The sequence below is a fragment of the Pyrgilauda ruficollis genome, unplaced genomic scaffold (genome assembly GCF_017590135.1).
Source record: "Pyrgilauda ruficollis isolate IOZ18807 unplaced genomic scaffold, ASM1759013v1 scaffold59, whole genome shotgun sequence".
Taxonomy (NCBI): domain Eukaryota; kingdom Metazoa; phylum Chordata; class Aves; order Passeriformes; family Passeridae; genus Pyrgilauda; species Pyrgilauda ruficollis.
In genome coordinates, this window is record NW_024527599.1 from 3,814,361 (window position 1) to 3,835,710 (window position 21,350).

Below are 21,350 nucleotides of genomic sequence, written 5' to 3' on the forward strand. Positions count from 1 at the left end.
TTCCTTCTGCCTCTGCCTTCATTGGATCCTGCTGAACAGATCAGAGCAGGCAAATGTAGCCACCCACCTCTAGGAGGAAAACTGAGCCGCAGCCCTGGTGAAACATAAAGTTTATTCGACTAAAGTGACGCAAAAAATTCTTAAAGAGCTCTTTGGCAGCAGATTATCTGGAAATCAGACCATGTGAGGGGGACTGGGGTACAAAAAGCTCCCCAGGATGCTGAGCTGGCCACAGGCTGAGGTAAATGTGGCTGAAGGGGACTCGAGCAAGGGCAGCGCTCCGGACCGACCCCGCACTCAGGTACTTCATCATTTTGTCTTTGCTCAGCTGTGGCTGAAGCACTTTTATGAAATTCAGGCAGGCACAGAGACAGCTGCTCCTCAGAGCTGCCCCCCTGCAGCAGCAGAGCTGGAGTTTCATTAACTTTCCCTCCTCGTTGCGTTTCAGTTATAAAATCTGAAACACGAGCGACAGGCTGAAATCTCTGCTCTAGGTTTTGTTTGTTTTAAAATCTGCTTTAAGGTCTTTGACAATTTCTAAAACATTTTTCATCTAACAAAGCTTCGGGGGCAAAAAAAAAAAAAAAAAGATACATTGATTTTAGTTTTAGTTTTCCTTGAGTTTTTAAAACTTTTAGTGCCTTTTATTTCTTTCCTGCTGTTCCATGCTCTGCTCTGTCATTTTCAGGCACTTGTCCAGCAGTTATGAATGTTGGGAGTCAAATGCCTGTAGCAGAACAAGTTCTGACAATCTAAACTTAAGAGTTTTGGCAGTCCACATAACTGCATTACAGACCTAAAGTTATTTAAGGCTTATAAAAAAGCATTAAACTGTAAGGGAAAATGAAGGAAAGCAGCAGAATCTGAAGGAAAAAGAAGAAAAAATAGGCAATTTAAGCTGTTATTTATTTTGAAAGGGTGAAGTGAGCTTTATTAACTGTATTAAGTTATATTTTAAAAGGTAAATGGTTCCAGCACAGTAAATTATTGAACTCAATGGGACAGATTTATTGCAAGTAATAAATCTGAAGAGCATGTCCTATACATTTATAGTCAATCACGTTTACTGAAACCAACTGGCTTGCTGGGTTAGTTCACTAAGAAATATGGAGTTTAATTAAGGAATGCAATGCAACTGAATATATAAATAGGCAAGGAAAACATGTTTTGATATGTTAAGAAAGCCTGGGGGAAAAGGGATCAGGCATTTAATGGATTTGGATTCTTGAAAATGTTGTGGCATTTTTTTAATGTGGGTTGTCAGACATTTACCAGGGAAGGGCTCAAACACTTGGGCTGCATCTTCTGGTGATTTTGATGGTGAATTAACCATAATTTCCTTGGAGAATACTTTGCAAACTTCTCATATAGCAAGTGACTGTTGTGACCATTTTCTAATTGGATAGGGTATGATGAATTTCAGAAACTACCCCAAAACTAGAATTTAATAACAACACAAAATTATTCCCACACATGGAAATGTGCAGTGCATTTAAGTTCTTTCTTGCTTTCCTCCATGGAAATATAAATTGCTAAGTTTTTATTAGTAACAGCCTAAAGAAATATTAATTCTGTGTCTTGTTCTCCTTCCTGATGCTCGTGTTTGAACTCTTTTCCCAGCCTGTGTGTTTGCAGCTCTGTGTCTGGCAGAACTGACAGAACACAATGAGCCCTGCCTGTGGGATAAATGTTTCATACAGAACTCGAGTGGAACTTGGAGCCTGAATTCAGGGCTGTAATTTGGAGATAGCCATTAACAAATCCCCTTCAGAGAAACATCATCTGTTACCAAGGGATGGTGCTCCATTTATTCAGGGATGTGTTAGGACCCTTCCTTCAAGTGTGTATAAATAATTGGAGGAAGAATACAAAAGCAATATCATCCCCCAAGCTTATCTGTTTCCTTGCACTACACACAGACACTCTCAAGCCAAAAAAATGCATTTCCCCTCCTTTAAATGACTGACACCAGTCTGGCAGCATTCCCACTACAGCGCAGTGCCTTTCTTTACAGAATTTTAAAGGTAAAAATGTCTCTTTCCTGCTGACTTTTTAATTTCAGACTGGGACAGGGACACGACTGTGATGTGGAACTCCCAGTGCAGGTTTCTATTTCCCCCAAGTGCTGCTTTCAGAGGAGCCCTTGTGCCACCTCCCCCTGTGCAGCCCTCTCTGGGAGCACAGGAGTTAACCTCTCCTGGTGCCACTCCTTGGGAAGCAGCCTTTGAGGGCTTTGAGGGCCATTGTCTCACCAGCAGGACTTGCTGAGCTCACCCTGCTTTAGCAGGAACGTGAGGGAGCCCTTGGAACCCTCAAATATCCGTACAAAGGATATTTTGTCCATTTTGTCACCTGCATGCTCAAAGATTCCACTTAAAATACTCCACAGTGCTGTGCCAAAGCACCCAACTTTTGTAACATTTAAAATCATTGGCACTGGGATCAAACCTGTTACAATTCACTGGACCATTAATTTCAGTGGGGTTTGATCACTCTTTATTTTGATTCTCTTCAACTAGAAAAGAATTTCTAAAAAAAAATCCCCTGAACAAATCAATTTTCAGTTGTGGAGGGATGGTCTAGATATCAGCTTAGATCTGCTTTACACCTAATGCCCCAATTCTGTGGCTCCCAAGTAGTTTTGATTATCAGGTTTTGAAATCTGAAATAGAGACTGTCACACTTGCTAATGAGCTAACAGGAAAGGACATTCTGGGTACTCATTTTTTAAAGAAATCAGTAAAAGCGAACACATTCAACATCAAAAGGCACCAATTCTTTTTAGCATTATGAACCTAAATATGACTTGTGTATGACACACAGCAGGCAAAATTCACCATAATTGAGAGCAATGCAATTTAATTGGCTGAAATTTTAAATTTTTTAACAAGCCCTCACAGTATGGGGAAATATATTCCACGATACTTTGATTTAAGGGTTGCTCCTGACCTCTGCAAACTCAGAGGAAAATCATGAAACCTCTCTGGCTCATTTGTGGCTGAGAGGTGAGAACAGGTCCAGGCAAACAGCACAGCCCTCTCCTGCCTGGGGTGAGTGATTCTATCTTCTCACACAAACTTCTTGCTTGATATTTGAGATTAAAGTAACATCCTTGGACTGTTTCCATTTCTGCACAACTGCCTGGGTGAGCTGCAAGGTGTCGTGTGAGTCAGGAGCTGGAACTTCAACCAGCTCCAATTCTCTGTGATAAATGTGAGATTTAGGTCAAGTTAACAGGAACCATCCCGGGCTTTGATTCTGTTTGCCAACACCCTGGGCTGGCTCTTCTCGAGTTCCAAAGGGATTCAGCTCCCTGCATGGGAAGGGCTGGAGGATGGAGAGCAGGGGGGGGAAGCTGGGGCTGAGTTTTGTGCAGCCCAGCGAGCGCTGCTTCCCCACATCCATGGAACCAGCAGGTGAAACAGGAACATCGTTTGTGTGAAGCGATATTCATACAAACCTACACATTTTGCAGCCGTGAGGGTTGGAATGGGGGGCACAGGGGGTGGGTGAGGGCTGGGGAGGCTCTGCAGCCCCAGCTCAAACCCGGCAGCTCCCGGGGACCCCGGATTCGCCTCCCTGGCAGCATCTGCTCCTTGCTGCACCTCAGCCCCATCGCTTCGCTCCCCCTGACACACGAAAAGCCAAATCCTCCTCTAAAAAGCGCCGAGAGCAGGAAAATCCCGTTGTTGTGGTGCTGGGAAGAGTTGTTTACTCTGAAAGGCGAGGGATTCCCGCACTGCCAGGAGAGGTCACTGCGAGCTCCAGAATAAACGGGAGATGCTCCAGCGCCTGAGCAGCAGGAACCGGGCTCCAGGCCAGGGATGCTCCTCGAGGATTGCTCTGGTACAGGCACAAGAGCCGGATTTGTTCATCAAGGAATATGCAGGGATTTTACTTCTGCAGTGTTGGTTCAAGTTCGTCTCCGTGTGGGAGATAAATAAATATAATTTAATTAATGTTTGACTGATGTGAAGTGCGTTGGTGGCTGCAGCACCACGTGTGCAAACACAAGCCTTCAGTTATCCACCCAAATGTTTTCAACAAAGCTGGGAGAGCCGTGGAGGACTCCAGGGTCACTCCTCCTTAGTCACTCTTTGCCAAGGGAGGGTGACATTCCCAGGGCTGGCTCCTGGAGGGAGCTGCCCTGCAGAACAACCCCAGCTCGGGGCACCAGGGCCTCCCAGAGGAACAAAGTCACGTCTGCCAAGCACAGATCAAAGGGAAAGGAAAGCACACAGCACTGTCTTCTTCCCCTTTTTATCTCCTTTTTCTCCTGCTGCTAATTAGGGCTGATAAGGAGCCACGGTGCAGTTATGTAACAGCAACCTTTGGGACAGCTCAGATTGAAAACAGGTAATAAACTGATATTTCTGAGATCACTGCTGTCATCGTTCACCGGACTGGGGATCTGTGCAGAGCAGAAGTGGAGGCTGAGGTGGGCAAAATCCTTCACTTTCGGGCTCATTTTCCCTGGGTATCTTCCCTGGTGTCCGAGCACATTTCCCACCCCAAGAGCTCTCTCTGCAGCTCTTTACACTCTTTGTAGTGCTCACAGTGCCTTCATTTTTTATTTTTTTTTTCTTGATTTGTAGCAAAGCAAAGAAAAATATCCATTCTCTCACAATTTTTTATGGTGTAATGAAATAATCTGAAACTGTTCTGCTTCATGTGCCAACTATGCCCCTGTGAACTCCACTGTGTAGCCATGGACTTCATCACTCCAGAGATTTCCTAGCTGGCAAGCTGTAATTCCTTTTTCAGAAAGAAATAGTTCTGATCTCAGCTGGAGCCCCTGAAAATTCACATGTAATTTTGCATATTTGAGGCCCGAACTACTGAAAATTCAACCAAAGTATTTCAAATATTAATTATTTTTTTCTGTGGCGTGCAGAAGAACAGGAGAAGGAGTTTAGGTCTGGACAGAAAACAATCCTGGATGTCACAAATCTTGGATATCAACAATACACTCCTTGACCTCCCCTTAGTAAAGAAAGCACTAAAAATGTGCAGAAATAAAGAGTTTTACAAACAGACTGAGAGTTTTAGCCTCAGGTATGGAAAAATCAGCCCCATGAGATAATGCAGTTAAATCAACATCCTTTACTGTGCTCCCATTTATGGGTGAGAGGTGTAAAGTCCAGAAGGGCTCAGGTTACTTTTCCATATTCCCACCTGGTATTTGCCATGCTCTGTACAAGGGGAGGATTGGCTGTGGCCTTCCCCTGGATTTCTGTGTGGCCACCAGGGCTGTTTCCATCTCCAGAAGCTCTTTTGGGACATTTGGAAGGTTTTGGACTCCAAAGGCATTCAGGTTTTATAGTCCTGCAGGTAAAAGAGAACCTCCTGTTCTTTGCCCTGGTGTTTTTCCCTGAATCTGAAGATGTTTCAGTCTTTGTGGATGGTTAATTAATGGCAGCACAGCACTTGCTCTTGAAAGAATTCACATTAATGATGCACTGCTTGCTGTATGACAAAAAAGAGACTGTTTGGGTAGAGACAGAATGTAAGCCTGAAGAACTAAAGATTTCTGAAAGCTGTGAGAAATATTTTCACGTGAATTTTATCTCAAAACCATCCTCCTGTTTGCTCTGCAGCTCAATGACTTTCCTTCTCTTTCTGCTTGCACTGAGAAATGTTTATAAAAGGTTTAACAAGCTGTCTTTGCAAAAGGTGGAAAGCTGGGAAAAACTTGAGTTTTAATAGCTCTGATAATCAGCAAATTCCAGAAATAAGCAAATCATATCCCTTCTCTGTTTTAGTTTTTTCCTGCAGTTATAAGTGAAATAATGCTTATTTTTTCTGCTAGGATGTGACAATGACATTTACTACCATGATAAAATGTTTTGAAAGAGAAAAATTAGATGTAATTGTAATGATTTAATCTTGGCATGGTGTAGATTGTGTGACTCTTTGCTGGCAATAAAGCAGGGTTACTGCCCTGGGGAATTTACAGCACAGGGGATCAGCTCCTGTTCCAAGGTTTTCTTGGGTAAAGGCAGCTGGGTGTTTACCTGAACAAATCAGCAGAAAACAAAACTTGACCTGCTCACAGCATCACAACTCCTCTGTTATCTTCGTTCTGCAGGAAAAGTTGATTGTGTTATACTTTATTTCAGGATGGTTTATTTCGCTTGGATTCTGTTTTTAGCACATCAGAAGAGGGCAGAGAAGCCAGGGATCCTCCCAGTGCCTGGTTTTTTTGCTGGCAGTGGCCAGGAGCAGTGCCCCCCACCCTTCCCAGGGCTGGGACCACAGTGTCAGCAGACCCAAACTGAAGGAAAGATGCTTTATTTGCCCAGGGAGTCAGACAAAACCAGGGACAAGTTTTGTCCTTTAGACTCATGTTAGTTCTTAATGAAAAGAATCAAATTGAAGTTTCTGACCTCTTCTTGTTATTGGTGTTCACTGAGCCTCAAAAGTTAGTTGATGAAAACCACTGATATTTAAATATTTTCTAAAGTTTCATTTAAGCCTTCCACATCTGCTGCTAAACAGAGCAGACACTGTGGGATTTCTGAAGAAAGGTGGTCATGAAATGTAATTTTTATACACGGTTATCTCATATTTGTTTCATGAACTCTTTTCCCTTCATACCGGGTGAATCTAGAAATTGCCACAAGATGAGTGGATGAGTTGCAGGATGAACTTGTGAAAATGAAAATAAAAGTCCCACTAAGCTCTGCCCTCAGTTTGCAAACTGGGAGCCCAGCAGTGTTCAGAGGAGAAGGTGATACCAGAAGACAGCAGGACTGTGACTGGGTGTGAGGTGTCCAGCAATGCACAAAGTCCAGCAGATCCTCCTGAGAGGGTGTGATCCAGGTACACCAGGTTCTGCTGTCAAAGAGATGATTTCTTCCTGCCTTTCTCTGGACAAAATCCCAGATTATCTGCTCTGTGATTCACATTGCATGCTGTGATGGTTAATTACCTCCGTATTTTAATCACAGAATCTGCTGGCTGTACCTTGAAAATTACCAGCACCAGTAAATCTTGTCATGGATTTTCAACTATTTTTCATTTCTTAGATGGTGCTTGTGCCTTCAATCTGATGGATTTAAGTATGGAAGAGGAATTCTAAAAGTGCTGGGAATAAAGGTGTGGGAAGACAAACCCCGAGGGGACCCTGTGGTGCTGCCTGTCTGCAAGTGACCAGAACAAATCTCAGCAAAAATGGAAAAAAAGGCCACGAGCAATGAGACAGAGCCCCTGACTTCCAAGAAAGATGCCTCAGACTGTAGCAAAGGAGAAGATTGCAAAGAGAACGGACTTCTGGTCAGGAACCCTAAGCCTGCCCTGCGGCTGGTGGAGGATGGCAACAAAGTCCACCCGAGCCAGGGGGACAAAGGGGAGGCAGCTCAGATCTCCAATGGTTTTTCGGGGGTTCAGAGCTCAGCTCCCTGCCATGCAGAGGTGGAGGATGCCCAGGGCACAGCCCCAGCAGCCACCACCACGTCCACCACCTGCGGGGCCGAGGCTCAGCAGCAGCTGATGGAGCTGGAGGACAGGGAGACCTGGAGCAAAAAAATTGACTTTCTCCTCTCTGTCATTGGATACGCAGTGGATCTGGGAAATGTGTGGAGGTTTCCTTACATCTGCTATCAGAATGGAGGAGGTCAGTGCCCACTCATGTTCATTGCTCCTTAGTGCTGAATTTCTTGGTTGATAAATGGATGATTTAGTGGCTTTTAAAATATCATGTGTAACAAATGATCAAGGAGAAATTATTCACTGAAGAACCTAAATATTGAGATAGGATAATCACAGAAAAGCTGTTTAGCACAGCACAACTAGAAGCTGAGAACCACATAGGTGCAGACCCACACTCCAACACCTCAATCCCTTTCCCAAGGAGCATTTTAAAATCTGATAAACCAACTCATGAGGAAGGCTGGGTTTCTGACTCACTGACATAAGAGACAAAATACAAAGCTAAAATCTAATCAAGGAGATCTTAGAAAGGACTTTCGTCTCTCTGATGTAACAAAGGCATTCTATTGGAGAAATTAAAAATTTTATCTGTAGCCCATCTCACAGCTGTGAGAGTCAGTGGAGTCTTGGTGAATCCTGTGTTGCAGAAATGTGAGAAGTTTGCTTCTTGTTCACACTGCTGAGTGTGAACTCTTATGAGGAATCCCACAGTAATTCAGAGGTGTGCTGGCTAGGGAGGGGATATGCATTTTCCCTTTGGGATAAAAGGAACTCCTGTTTATGGAGTGCTGGTACTGTTGGAAGAGAAGTCTGTGAAGAGTTACAGTCATCTGCTTTCTCTCTTGCAGGGGCATTCCTCATTCCTTACACAATCATGGCTCTCTTTGGAGGGATTCCTCTCTTCTATATGGAATTAGCACTAGGACAGTACCACAGGAATGGCTGTATTTCCATTTGGAGGAAAATATGTCCTATATTCAAAGGTAACAAAGGGAAACAGAACTTTCTGAATAACTGGAAAATCTTCCTATAAAGGTGGCATTTCAGGGGGCAAAAAGAAAATCTCATAAAGCCAAGTAAGACTTGTTCTACACAAGATTTTGGCTTTACAAAGAAAGCTTTCCTAAAACTCCCGGTACACCTGTACATGTGTGTGTACTCTTGCATACATGTACAGTATGCAACTCAAATTGATTAGAGTGAGGCTGACCAAGCCTAAAATTCTAAAGAATAAAAGGAACTGTTCTATATCCTCATTTACTCTTGCTCCCAGTGCTGTAGCTCTGATCCTGTCTTTTTATTTACTGAGACTGCAAGATGCCTATTTCTAAATTGCAGAAATTTAGGAACACATAGAAAATATCTCTTTATAAAAATGTTCTGTCTTGATTAAGGATGCTTTGTTGGAATCAGAGTGTTTCTGAAGTCACAAGAAATGCCAGTGTTGTAAACACTTGGGAGGATGTGTGTTCCTCCTGCAGAGCTGCCTTAGACAAATGGTTGTTGATGTGAAAACCAATTCTTTTTTTTTTTTTCTTTTTTTGCCTAAAACTTACACTGACTGAGTGCAATTATTTCCTGCCCCTCCAGGAATTGGCTTTGCCATCTGTATCATAGATCTTTACGTAGCCTCCTACTACAACACCATCATGGCTTGGGCTTTTTACTACCTCATCTCCTCCTTCACGGCGGAGCTGCCCTGGACCAGCTGCACAAACCCCTGGAACACAGGAAACTGCACCAACTACTTCAGCAAGGACAATGTCAGCTGGTCCCTGCACTCCATCTCTCCTGCAGAAGAATTTTATACGTAAGTGCATGTAAGTGAGGATGGTGGTGGTAGCCAGACTGCTGGAACACCAGCGAGGTTTTCCTCAGAGGGCAGCAGGGCTGATTGTTGATGGCATCCCCTTCAAATCCCTGGATTTTTGTAGGGGGGTGTAATCTTAGGGTGCATGGGGGATGCTCTGTGCTTTAGGAGTTTCCCAGTTGCTGTCTGCTGTCACTTATCATCACTGGTGTGCTGTTGATATCAAACTTTTAAGTAAAATAAAATGAATCCCAAATGTCATGACTTTGAAGGCTGCTTATCAAGACCTCAAGATTCCTTATAATGCTCAGACCACAGTATGGGACTGTTAAATGCACATTTAATGTAAGCATTTGTTTAAAAAGTATCTCTGCTGTGTTTTTCTTTCCTCTTGCAGCCGCCAGGTTCTGCAGGTGCACAGGTCCAATGGGCTGGATGACCTGGGGGGCATTAGCTGGCAGCTGACCCTCTGCTTGCTGCTGATCTTCACCATTGTGTACTTCAGCATCTGGAAAGGGGTCAAAACATCTGGCAAGGTGAATGCAAAAGCAAGACACATCAGCTTGTCTTGAGGCAGTTCTACCTGAGCCAATTGACTGCCAGGGGATCAGCTCAGGTTGTTTTCATGACAGGGATTATGGGCTGGTGTATTTGGGGAGCACTCGCTGTACGGTGACTGCTAATCTTATCCAAGCAATAGAGAACAAAAATAAGTGACACCACTGTTCTCTGGGCAGAACCAAGCTTGCCAGGGAAAGGGCTCAGATGTGCAAACTGCCTGTTCACAGACCTGCAGAGAGGCTCATGTGAAGATGCTATAAATGCTAAGACATATAACACGATTAATTAATTATTATCCCTGCTAACTTTCCCTCCATGGCAAACGCTCTCACCATGTTCCCTCACAGGTGGTTTGGGTGACTGCCACATTCCCTTACATCATCCTCTTCATCCTGCTCGTGAGAGGTGCAACTTTGCCTGGGGCTTGGAGGGGTGTCCTCTACTATTTGAAACCTGACTGGCAGAAACTCCTGGCCACTGAGGTAAAGAACTTTATAAAAGGGAGATTTGCTTTCAGTCTGTCCATATGTGTATCACCATAGATGCATAGAGCATGACTGGACAAATGTCTTAGCATGGACTTAAAAGCCTGAGTCCATGCTCTTTCCATAATTATAAATAATTTTAGAGTCCATCCTCAATTCAGCTTGAACTACAGGCAGAGCTCCCATACAGTGGTTGAACAGAATGAGTGATCTGATTAGAAGAGAACAAGTGACCAAACCCTTTTTCACTGGGACAGTGGTGACCAGGCTGACACTGAGTGAGAAGCTGTGAGTGCTCTTACACAGCAATAAAATCCTTCCCCTGTGAGAGTCACACCGAGAAAAGTGAATTTATTAAACCCTAACAAGTGGTGGAGTTGCAGATTTTTGGCTTAAGGGGACGAGTACAGCCCTACAGTGTCCACAGCTGCCCCTGTTTAAATAGTGCAGGTTACTGGAGCAGAAACTCCTGTCTCCAGCCTGTAATTTAAGGGGACGAGTACAGCCCTACAGTACAGCTGCCCCTGTTTAAATAGTGCAGGTTACTGGAGCAGAAACTCCTGTCTCCAGCCTGTAACAAGATTTGGCAGAGGAGCCCACAGACATCAACTAAACCCTGGCCCAGTAACTCATGTAAGTGCCTGTGGAGGAGGAATAAATCAGTCAGGCCTGCATACACCACCAAAATTTGAGAGGGAAGCAGGGATGAGGACAAACTGAGCTAACCAACAAACCCCAGGCTCTCCAGTGTCTGATCCAGCCTTGAACTCTGGATGACAAGCAATCCATCAGGCTCAAGGCTGTGCTCACTCCACTGCCTGTGAAAGTGTCTGGTGAGGAGGGTGATGGAAAAACCCCAAAGCAATAAATACTACAAACATGAAGATTAAAAATTTCCAATGTTTGCAAGTCTGCTGCTGCCCAGCTGATATGGAGAGTTTTGAATGAAGAGGAAATGAAAAGACACCAGTTTCTGATAAAGCAGCATCTCCAATAAGGAACCACATCTTCTGAAAAAGCAATAAAGGGCATTGATATTGTATTGGATGTATCTGGAGTGAGGACAGCAGATTGCAATCTGTGTGCTGGGTGATGACAGAGCTCTGTCTGGGTGATACAGGATGGCCTCACACGATGGGAGAGAATATTAGAAATGAGTTGTGATGAACTCCATGTTTCAATCAAAAGAGAATAAATGAATGAGGACTTTCACCTTCAGAAAGAGAGCTGATATTGTACTTTAGAACATTACTCATTAGGGCTGTGGCCACTTTTCAAGTACAACAAGCTTTTCATAACAAGATCATCACACTTGCATCTGTCACAGCTACAACAAAGCTGAATTGAGCCCCAAGAACCAGAACTGCATCCACACAGTCAAATGGATTTCCATAAACCTAGGAAAAGTCTACATAGCCTTGGCAAAGTCTACATTGCCAAGCACAGGGCTATTCCACAGCACACAGAGTTTGGTGGAAGATGTGGAAGACTTCAAAATCATGGGTATAAAGTTCTCTATACACTGCAAAACTTGTATTAAATTGATTAGAGGTAATTCACTGAATTAATCTAAGATGATGGCAAAAGTGCAACAGCCACAACAGTTCTACAACAAACATTCATATTTTAACATCTCTCTCAACAGAATATATGTTAGACCAGGATTAGGACACAGGCAGACCAGTGAAACACCCTTTTGCAGACCTAAGTGATATTCTGAATATGTCAAATACATTCAATCTGTTTCATGTAATTTTTTTTCTCGGCCTTCAATATTTTTCAGGTTTGGGTGGATGCAGCAGCTCAGATTTTTTTCTCCCTGGGACCAGGTTTTGGGGTCCTGTTGGCTTATTCCAGCTACAACAAATTCCACAACAACTGCTACCAGTGAGTTCTACCTTATTCTATAAGTAAAATCTAGTATAAAAATATAACTGTGGGTATTTATGAAAAAGAAACAGGGTGTTGGTGAAAGACACTAAATTGTCAGACCTGTGTACATAGAAATCAGAAGTAAGAGTAACAGAGAACCTGCAATCTCAAGCATTTCTCCTCTGTTGCCTACCTTGAAGTAAGATAATTTTTACTAATTTTACAGCAATAGGTCTAAAATGTAGAAACCTGCCACAACAAAATGGACTAAACCCTGTCAAGCCATTACATTGTAGTTATTTAATCTCAGTAGTCAGTTAAAAAGTAACTTCGTAGTGTTGAGCAGAAAGGCAGTTTGTTTTTTTCTTGTTACCTGAAAAAAATCTATTTCTAACTTCTAAAACAAAATCCTCAATTCTTTAATATTCACGTAGTAATTCCTAGTATTTTAAAACAGCAGGATACAGCCAACATTCAATCCAGTGGCAGACTGATGTCACAGCACCTGTATGGATTTGAGAAGAAAAAGCAATCATGGGTTGGGTTTTTCCCTCTTTCTTTCAAATCTGCTGCTCGTTTTTTCCTTGTATTCCCTTAGTTTTTCCAGGAGTCAGTCCAGATTGTAAACCAAGAGTGGTAAATCCCTTCTAGCAGGTGCAGATGAGAGTTAGGTCCCTGATGAGAGTTAGGTCTTCTGTTGCAGAGATGCTCTGGTCACCAGCACCGTGAACTGCTTGACCAGCTTTGTGTCTGGGTTTGTCATCTTCACCGTGCTGGGGTACATGGCTGAGATGAGGAATGAAGATGTCTCAGAGGTTGCCAAAGACACTGGTAAGTTCATGTTTCATACACATCTCAAACTGCTTCTTAGATAGAATGTATTTGTATATGTACTTCTAGATCGAGAGCAGCCCAAATGATGAGAAATATTTAGTATATTATTCAGGATGCTGACTTTATTGGGCACTGTTACACAGTACAGCTAAAAAAATCAGCCTATAAATACCACATATAAAAGCCAGACTGCAGTTTCACAGACGTGGTGGTAACTGCACATGGCAAAGCAGCCTGGGGGGAGAAGTTTTCCCCTGGGAGACACCGTGCACAGCCTGTCCTAACAGTGATCCCAACTCTGCTCCAGGACCCAGCCTGCTCTTCATCACCTATGCAGAGGCCATTGCAAACATGCCAGCTTCCACCTTCTTTGCCATCATCTTCTTCCTGATGCTGCTCACGCTGGGCTTGGACAGCACGGTGAGTCGCCAGCAGGGGACACAGCCTGGCCCCGTCAGGCACCACAGAAACAGAATTACAGACACTGCACTGGCACTGAGGGGTTTGCAGCAGGACTGGCAGTGCCAGCTGCCTTCTGTAAGACAGCAACTGTTACTCCAGTTTTCATCTGAATAGGTTTGAATATAATCAATTATTTGCCACTGTCATGCTGTGACAATTAACAAGACACTGAAATACAAGCAAATTGATTTATACACTCCTAGCTGATTGCAGCCTTCCAGGCTCCTTTCTTGCTTGTAAACTTACAAAGCAATTACGAAAACCTGGAATTTTTTTCACACAATTTGGATTTAAAAGGTGAGAACAGGAGATACACTAAAAAATTGTCATGTGAGTCTGGTTTTACAGGTAGAGAACCAGCTCCTTCCAGCAGGGCTGAACTCAGCTGATTTCACAGTCTTGGTCCTACTGAATTACCTCTCATTTCTCCACATCTGCTGCTTGTAGCACAGGACTGCTTTTGGATGAAAATGCATTCCCACAGATACCTGAACACTAAATCCCCACCCTGAACAGTTCTAAAAAGTTAGGAGGAAAAACTTGTCTAAAAACCTCTCACCAACTCTACAGCAGAACAAAGCACCAATGTTTCAATGCTCCTTTAAGCACTCAAACTTACTTTTAAGCAGGTAACACTGCCCTCTATTTTCCAGTGATTTTTCCATGCTTTTCAGTTTGCAGGACTAGAGGGAGTGATTACTGGAGTCCTGGATGAATTCCCACACGTCTGGGGCAAACGCAGGGAATTGTTTGTCCTTGGTCTGACCATCGTTTGCTTTTTGGGGTCGCTGGCAACCCTGACATTTGTGAGTACCTCACCCACCCTCAGCCTCCCTCACTGGCACTTTCCTGCCAATGACACCTTGGAGAGGGTAATTTTTTGAAGAGAGTTTCAAGAAATCAGATTGAACCTCCAGGCTGTTTTCTCTATGCATTAGAAATCTATTACTTGGAATAAGTGTGAATGATATTTCACTAGGAAATATGTTGTAAAATGATCCTACTGCAACTCATGATGCGCTACACATCATAAATGGTGCTGCTCATCAGTCAGCAGACAACCAGCCACATTTTTATGTGGTTTATTTCTTATTCCCAAAAGCTCTGTGTTTAAAAATAACATGAATAGTTATTATAATCTTCACAATGTGTAAAATGTATTTTGGATGTAAAAAAAAAAAAAAAATCTAGTAATGGATTTCCTGGATCTTCCTCACTGTTTCAAGGCAGAAATCATCATTAGTCACATCAAATTGTTCCTATGGGGCTTGTGGATTTCATTCCCACAACAAGCAATTTTTGAATAATGAGTGTAAGAATCACAGGGGAAATAGAAAGAAATACTTGGCTTTCCTGTCATGTTTCGCTCCACTTGCTCATTTATGTGTAACTTCCTTCTTATGTGAAGTGTTTGCTGTACAAGGATGCTGAGTTCCTCTGCAAGAGGTCTCCTCCTTCGTGGTTCTAGATCCCAAATGGAAAGAAAGCAAAGTAACACTTTATTTATTTGCTGTTCAGTAGCTATGATTCTTGGTGGAGAAAGAAGAGGGCATGCAAAAAGCCATCACCTTTGTTCACTAAAATCCAGCCAGCAGATTTTTAGATTTTTGCATGGCAGCCCCCGGGGTGAGGGTCCACAGAGGGTGAGCAGCTCCCCAGGGTCTCCCTGGCAGAAAGAGCCACAAAGTGACAGAACTGGGTGAATTCCCCACTTGTGAACGCTCTGCTCCAGCCAAAGGCAGCACCAACCAGCAGCAGGGCAGCATCCTGGGCACACTGACAGCTTGATCTCTTTTTCCAGGGAGGAGCATACGTGGTGAAGCTGTTTGAGGAATATGCCACGGGCCCAGCTGTCCTGACCGTCGTGTTCCTGGAGGCAGTGGCTGTGTCCTGGTTCTATGGTACCTCCAAACACCCCAACCCAAACTCCTGAGCTCCTGCAGCTCAGCATTGCCTCATTTTCTGCAGACATGATCACCCATGTCTCCAGAAAAAAGTTTACAACAGCTTTTTACAGACTCACTGATAACTAAAGCAGTGAGAATTAGTCTTAGTAGCTCTCTGACAGAAGTACACAGACAGCTAAAAGTAACAGGAGGTATAATTCAGAGTAATTAAGGGTTTAGTAAAATTAAGAGTTATAGGAACAAAATGGTCTTCTGGGATAGATTCTGAATTTACTTGCTGGGCATAAAAAGTGTTCAGCATCTACTTAAGAAAATCTTAGACCTGCTGTCACCCCTCTCCTCCACTTGTCTCCACAGGCATCACCCAGTTTTGCAACGATGTGAAAGAAATGCTGGGCTCTGCCCCAGGCTGGTACTGGCGAGTTTGCTGGGTTGCAATTAGTCCCCTTTTCCTTCTGGTGAGTTTTCTTTAGAGCTTTTTCTTTCCAGCACCAAGAAAATCACCACTGAGCAATACAGCTCCTTCTGAAAGCTTAATTCCAGAATTCTCTCATGAAGTTCTTTAGTAACAATTTTTGTTAAACAAAAAAGGCTCAATTAGTAAAAAACCCAATACAATGCTTCAAGGTCTTGTTACCAAATCACAGTTTTAAGGATTTTTGTAGTTGAATTAGCTGAATAAGTCTGGATTCTGAATAACTACCCCCCTGCCCTCTGCTAAACAAATTTATTTTGTTTTGTTGCCTTATGTTTACCTCAGCAAAATGCAGAAATAAAAGCTGATGAAACATACTGTCAGAGGAGGAGAACCAAGATAAGTAAATACACTGTCTCAGCAACTGCTGATGGACAACTTTAGAATATTCCACTTAAAATTTCCAGCAGTTAATTACAACCATTATAAATCCATAATTCAGAATTGGAAATATTGTCCCAGTGTTTGGCTTGGCAGTGTTATTAATAACATTTGAGCATAAAGTGTTCATTTCCTGATTTAAAATTAGTCCATGCTATCTTTTATTCTTACTGGCTTTAGTGGGAGCAGAGCAGGTCAAGATGGAGTTTATGAAGCACAAAATGTAGATTTAAGACCTACAGAGTGAATTCAAAACACTTGTAATGATCAAGGCATAATTAACAGACTTTATTACCCCTAGAAAGAGAAATCTATAAATTCAAATGTCACACCACAGTAATTTTTATACTTCTGTCCTCTTTGTACTCCTAAACCAGGAAAACAGAGAGGCACAGAGCTCTGGGGATGTGGTTACCAGGCAGAGCTGTTTGTATTCCCTGTGGAAACCCACCTAAAATAAGGAAAGCTCAGGATGTAGGATGTCATTTCTGTATGGAAGTTTTGCTGGTAAATCCTGAGCTTCTGATGATACTCTGGAAAAAAAAAAACAGTCAGAGATCCTTCCTGGGACAGTCACAAATAATATTCCTGTAATATTCAACTAAAAGTATTTGTTGTTTCCTAAGGAATGTTTCAGTCATGGATGATATGCTCAGGAAAATGATCCAATAGCAGTAACTGAGCTGACTTTTTTTTCCTTTTCCTATTCTGACAGAGAGCAGTGTAGAGTGGAGAGCATCTGCTTTGGAAAGGATCCTCTTGATCTTTGTTTCATGATTTGTTGATTTGTTTTAAATCTACACTCGTGTAATTTAGGAATTTTTTTTCAGTGTCAACATATTTTAATCTTGAGTCCTACTCATTTTCTATTTATTTCAGTGCCACGCTGGAACACAGAGTTTCCTGAAGTGTGTGCCATGAAAATCCACATATTCACGCTTTGCCCTTTTTCTCTTTCAGTTCGTCACTTGCAGCTTTCTGTCCAGCCCTCCTGAGCTGAGGCTTTTTGATTATGATTATCCCTACTGGACCACAGTTGTGGGTTACTGCATAGGAACCTCCTCCATCATCTTCATTCCCATCTACATGGTCTATCGCTTGGTCATCACTCCAGGGACACTTAAGGAGGTATCCCTGATGCTCTCTTCCTTCTGTTTGACTGTTAGGAAGGAGGTGATTCCTAAAAATATCATTACTAGCTGTTCTGTTCCCAAATTCTCACAAATCTCCCCAGTTCTTACTGAGACTGCTGACAATTTCTTATGAAATGTTATATCAAGTAATTTTTTAAGCTCTGATGAACTGGAGAGTCTTCCTAAAATTCACTTCAGACACTCAAAATTCCCCAGTCAAGCAAATGAGGTAGTGAAAGGCTGGTTTCCTGGCGTGTATCTGTAAGAAAAGCTTGTTTTTCTCTCACACATTAAGTAAGATTTCTCTGCCATAAATCTGTAACGACAATACTGAGATTTCTTCTAAGTTTAAATAAATACCAGATCATAAAGAATATATTTAGTTGGCTCAGGGTATCCCAGTAAACTGCAAAGTCCTAAAGTATTAATATGACATCTGCAGAGCTTTGATTCCAATTAGGTTACAAATAATTTTAAAAATACTGCTGTGTACTTCTACAGCACTTTCCATCTTCATAGTGCTAACAGAGGCCTGAAACACCCTTAAGTAGCTCAAGAAGTGTAACTCAAAGTCATACTTTATTATTAATCTCTTTCTAAACGGCTGACATTGCCTCTAAAATCAATCAATTTCTGATGTCTTTCCAACAGCGTATTCTGAAAAGCATTACTCCAGAAACAGCGACAGAAATTCCCTTTGGAGACATCCGCATGAACGCAGTATAAGCTGACCTGGTTCTGGGGAGGGAAGAGGAGCACAAAATGTCACTTTTCCCCCCTCTCCCCCCAAAGAACCTCCTTTCCAGCTGAGACAACAAACAGAGTTTTCCACGGAGGCTGCACACCACTGGCACCATTGGGAAAGGTGATGCCTCCAGCACGTTTATCCAAGCAATTCAATGACATCTACTGTGCACTTCCAAGCAGGCTGGACTGAGCACTCACTGTGGAACACCAGGGAACATCCCTGCTCCGGGAGTGGCACCGAGTGCCTGCAGCAGCCCCTCCAGGACGAGCAAGGCACGGCAGGATTAGGTGTAGACCCCCAGTGTGTGGCAGTGCTCCTGTGTCTCCTCCCTCCGTGTGATCGTTCGTACCGGGCAATGTCGTATTCGCTTCTAAGGTTCTCTACTTGCTTCAACTACATGGGAAAATGCACAAATATTTCTGATAGCCATACATTACTCGAGTAACGCAGGGGTTTATAAACTAGGAAAACAAAAAATAGGAAGTTCCCTAGGTTTGTGGTGGAGTAGACAGAGAGGAAAAAAGCTGAGCAGCACAGCTCTGCACACATCAGCACACACAGCTGGCAGCACCGGCCTCGTGCTCATTTCCTCTGGTTTGTAGGTGGTAACAATTTCTACTGTTTCTTGCATTAAAAAATTACAAAAATTATTTTTTTGTGATGTTTGAGGCTTCACTTTCCTTTAGACCCAATCAAGCCACAAAAACTTATCGTGAGTTACTTGACAAGTACTTAAGTTGCCAGCACTTACTGTACTGTTTCCATAACCAATCACTGTCCTGGCAGAGCTACACAAACTACAAACCAACAATGAATCTTTTTGAGTTCTCATGCCAAAAAGTGCAATCTTAAAGATCTCTTTCTCTGCTTCACTTCCCTTTTTTTTTACAGTTAATTTCACACCTAAAATTTGCTGGAGCCTGTGGGTTTTTTTCCCTCCTCTTTCCTAGTACAGAAGTAAAATTTAGAATAATCCTTTTGGCTGGCTGACAAAAGTACATTTACAACTACCCAAACCTACTTTGAAGGTTTAGTAGCTCATACTCTGATGTAACTGCATTAGGTTTTCAAGCTGAAGAAGAAAAAGAGAGGAATTTTTTTTTTTTTCCTTAGCAAGAAGCTGAGTAGAGTTCAGCAGGACTGATTCTCATCAGAACACTTTATATTAAATTTCAAGGTATTGACACACAAATTAACACCCATGTCCATATTAAGCTCTTTACATGACATGCACACAGGTGCTCCCCAAATGCAGCTGCCCTGGCTCCTGGAGGACACGAGTTCTGCTGCAGTGGGAGTGCAGACAAACCCAGGAAGGCATCATTCCTGTACAAACTTGCATTGTATTTTTACTCTGGCACACAGATGATGATGAAAGTAAAATAAAATAGAGGATAAAAGGCTCTTTTGTATCCCTTTGCTAAAGTTGCCAAGGTTCCCTGTGCAGCCACAGCAGGGGGCATTAAGGAACCTGTTGGAATGACTGGGTATGAAGCACTTGTCAGGTGAGAGGAAAGCAGGGATGCTGTGTTTGCCTTCTGAAAACATTTCCATCCCCTCTGCCAAAGTTTTCCCCCTTTGTGTACCTAGAGAAAGGCCTCTTCCACTTCCACTTTGGATAATGACTTTTGAGTGCATCTAAGTCTCAATCCCAACTTCCAATGAGGAAATAACTGAAGAGCGACAAGGACTGTTCTTTCAGAACTGAGATTCCTGAACTATTTTTGAAAAGGGAATATGTTCTTTAATTACCACTAGAAAAACACAATAAATCTGTCTTACTGGACAGCTACTCATGTGAAAGTTTTGTAGCTTAAGCCTCAAGTGTATTTGAAACCTACTTCCAAAAGTTAAATTTTCTGAGTTCAGTAACTGAAAAAATACACATGAAATGTCACTGTAAGATGAATGAGGTATTTGTACATATCCAACAACAAAGTGTGGGAAATAAAGGAGAAAACTCTACCCCGTTTCTTTCCTCTTCAGACAGCAGTTCAGCTAACAAAAAAAACTTGCAATTTTTAAGACACTGACACAGGATACACATTGGCTCTCTGAGAGTTTCAGAGAGATTTCCCAAGAAATATCACATTTTCTAGTGAATTAAGTCAGCCAGGAAGCCCTGATAGAAACACAAGCCCTGCAACAGCTGAAATGTGAGACCAATGTGCTCTGAGTCCCGAGATACTGAGAGAGGATGAAAACTCTTAGAATTATTTAATGATACAAAAAGCAATGTAGATTAAAAAGGCTTTTATCTTCCTGAATAATACAAAGATAAAATACATCCATGTTTTCATTCTATAAATGCTGAACTTGAAAGGCAGTTTAGTTCTCATTACTTTTTTGTTACAGGGTGTACTGATTCAAGTATCTTATTATGGTAAGTTCATTTTTTAGTAATTCTATTTAGCTGAGTGGTTGAAATATTGACAAATTGATTTATTTATACAATTTTTTTATTTTTTTTTTAACACACCCCCATCTGAAAACATGTAAAGCAACCAATATTTATCAGGTAGCTCAGCAAGTAGCCATACCTTAAACACTGGTTTTGTACAGAAATTACTTCTATTGATACCAAATGAACTGCACTGCAGTTACAAAGTGTTTTGAGGCAAAAAAATTCCTTCTCTTCAGCTCACCTTCCACTCATCTACCACGAGTATATCCTACCCTCTGTTCTGAACAGTGAAAAGGAAGTAATGAAACTGGCAAATTAGGACCATCTTTGCCTTTTAAAGGGAATTAAACTGGAGTTTTAGCTGTACAGAACTAAGTATTCCCTCCAACTCGTACATGATGCACCTGTATTAATTTATGCAGCTGTTTAGTTACAAGTGTTGCAAGCTGATTGTAAGTCATCAGTATGTGCCTTGTACTGTAAACTGTTACTGTAATAAATTTAATATTCATAAATCATCTGCAGACGTCTCTTGTGCCTCTCTCTTCTGGGAAGAGCAAAGATAAAAATCTCAATTCTAGTAAGAGCAGAATATCTTGACCAGTTTACAATGCCAGCAAGGCCTCTGACAAAAAGCAGAGGATTTCCCTAATTTTTTGAACCCTGGCCCACTGCTAAACACTTTCATTCCATTCCAACAGAAGAACCAAAGCTCATTACAGTTGTTTACACAGAACAGCAAAACCAAACTGCTCCACACTGGAGTTTGTGCTTAACTACTTGATTAGCTGACATATAAAACTCATTCCAAGCCTTTATGAAGTGGCATCATTTACATTTAATTTTG

At 42.2% G+C, this 21,350-nt stretch overlaps 1 protein-coding gene across 1 annotated transcript; it reads left to right on the forward strand.

The window, feature by feature from the left end:
* The first annotated feature begins 10 nt into the window (after positions 1 to 10).
* Positions 11 to 21,021, forward strand: SLC6A4 (solute carrier family 6 member 4). Its single transcript, XM_041482607.1, has 14 exons — positions 11 to 301; positions 7,029 to 7,615; positions 8,280 to 8,414; positions 9,022 to 9,241; positions 9,639 to 9,777; positions 10,150 to 10,284; positions 12,071 to 12,174; positions 12,863 to 12,990; positions 13,301 to 13,413; positions 14,130 to 14,261; positions 15,257 to 15,356; positions 15,720 to 15,820; positions 17,179 to 17,346; positions 18,003 to 21,021. The coding sequence occupies exons 2-14, from the start codon at positions 7,174 to 7,176 to the stop codon at positions 18,075 to 18,077; spliced, it is 1,992 nt and encodes a 663-aa protein (XP_041338541.1). The 5' UTR covers positions 11 to 301; positions 7,029 to 7,173; the 3' UTR covers positions 18,078 to 21,021.
* Positions 21,022 to 21,350: the final 329 nt, after the last annotated feature.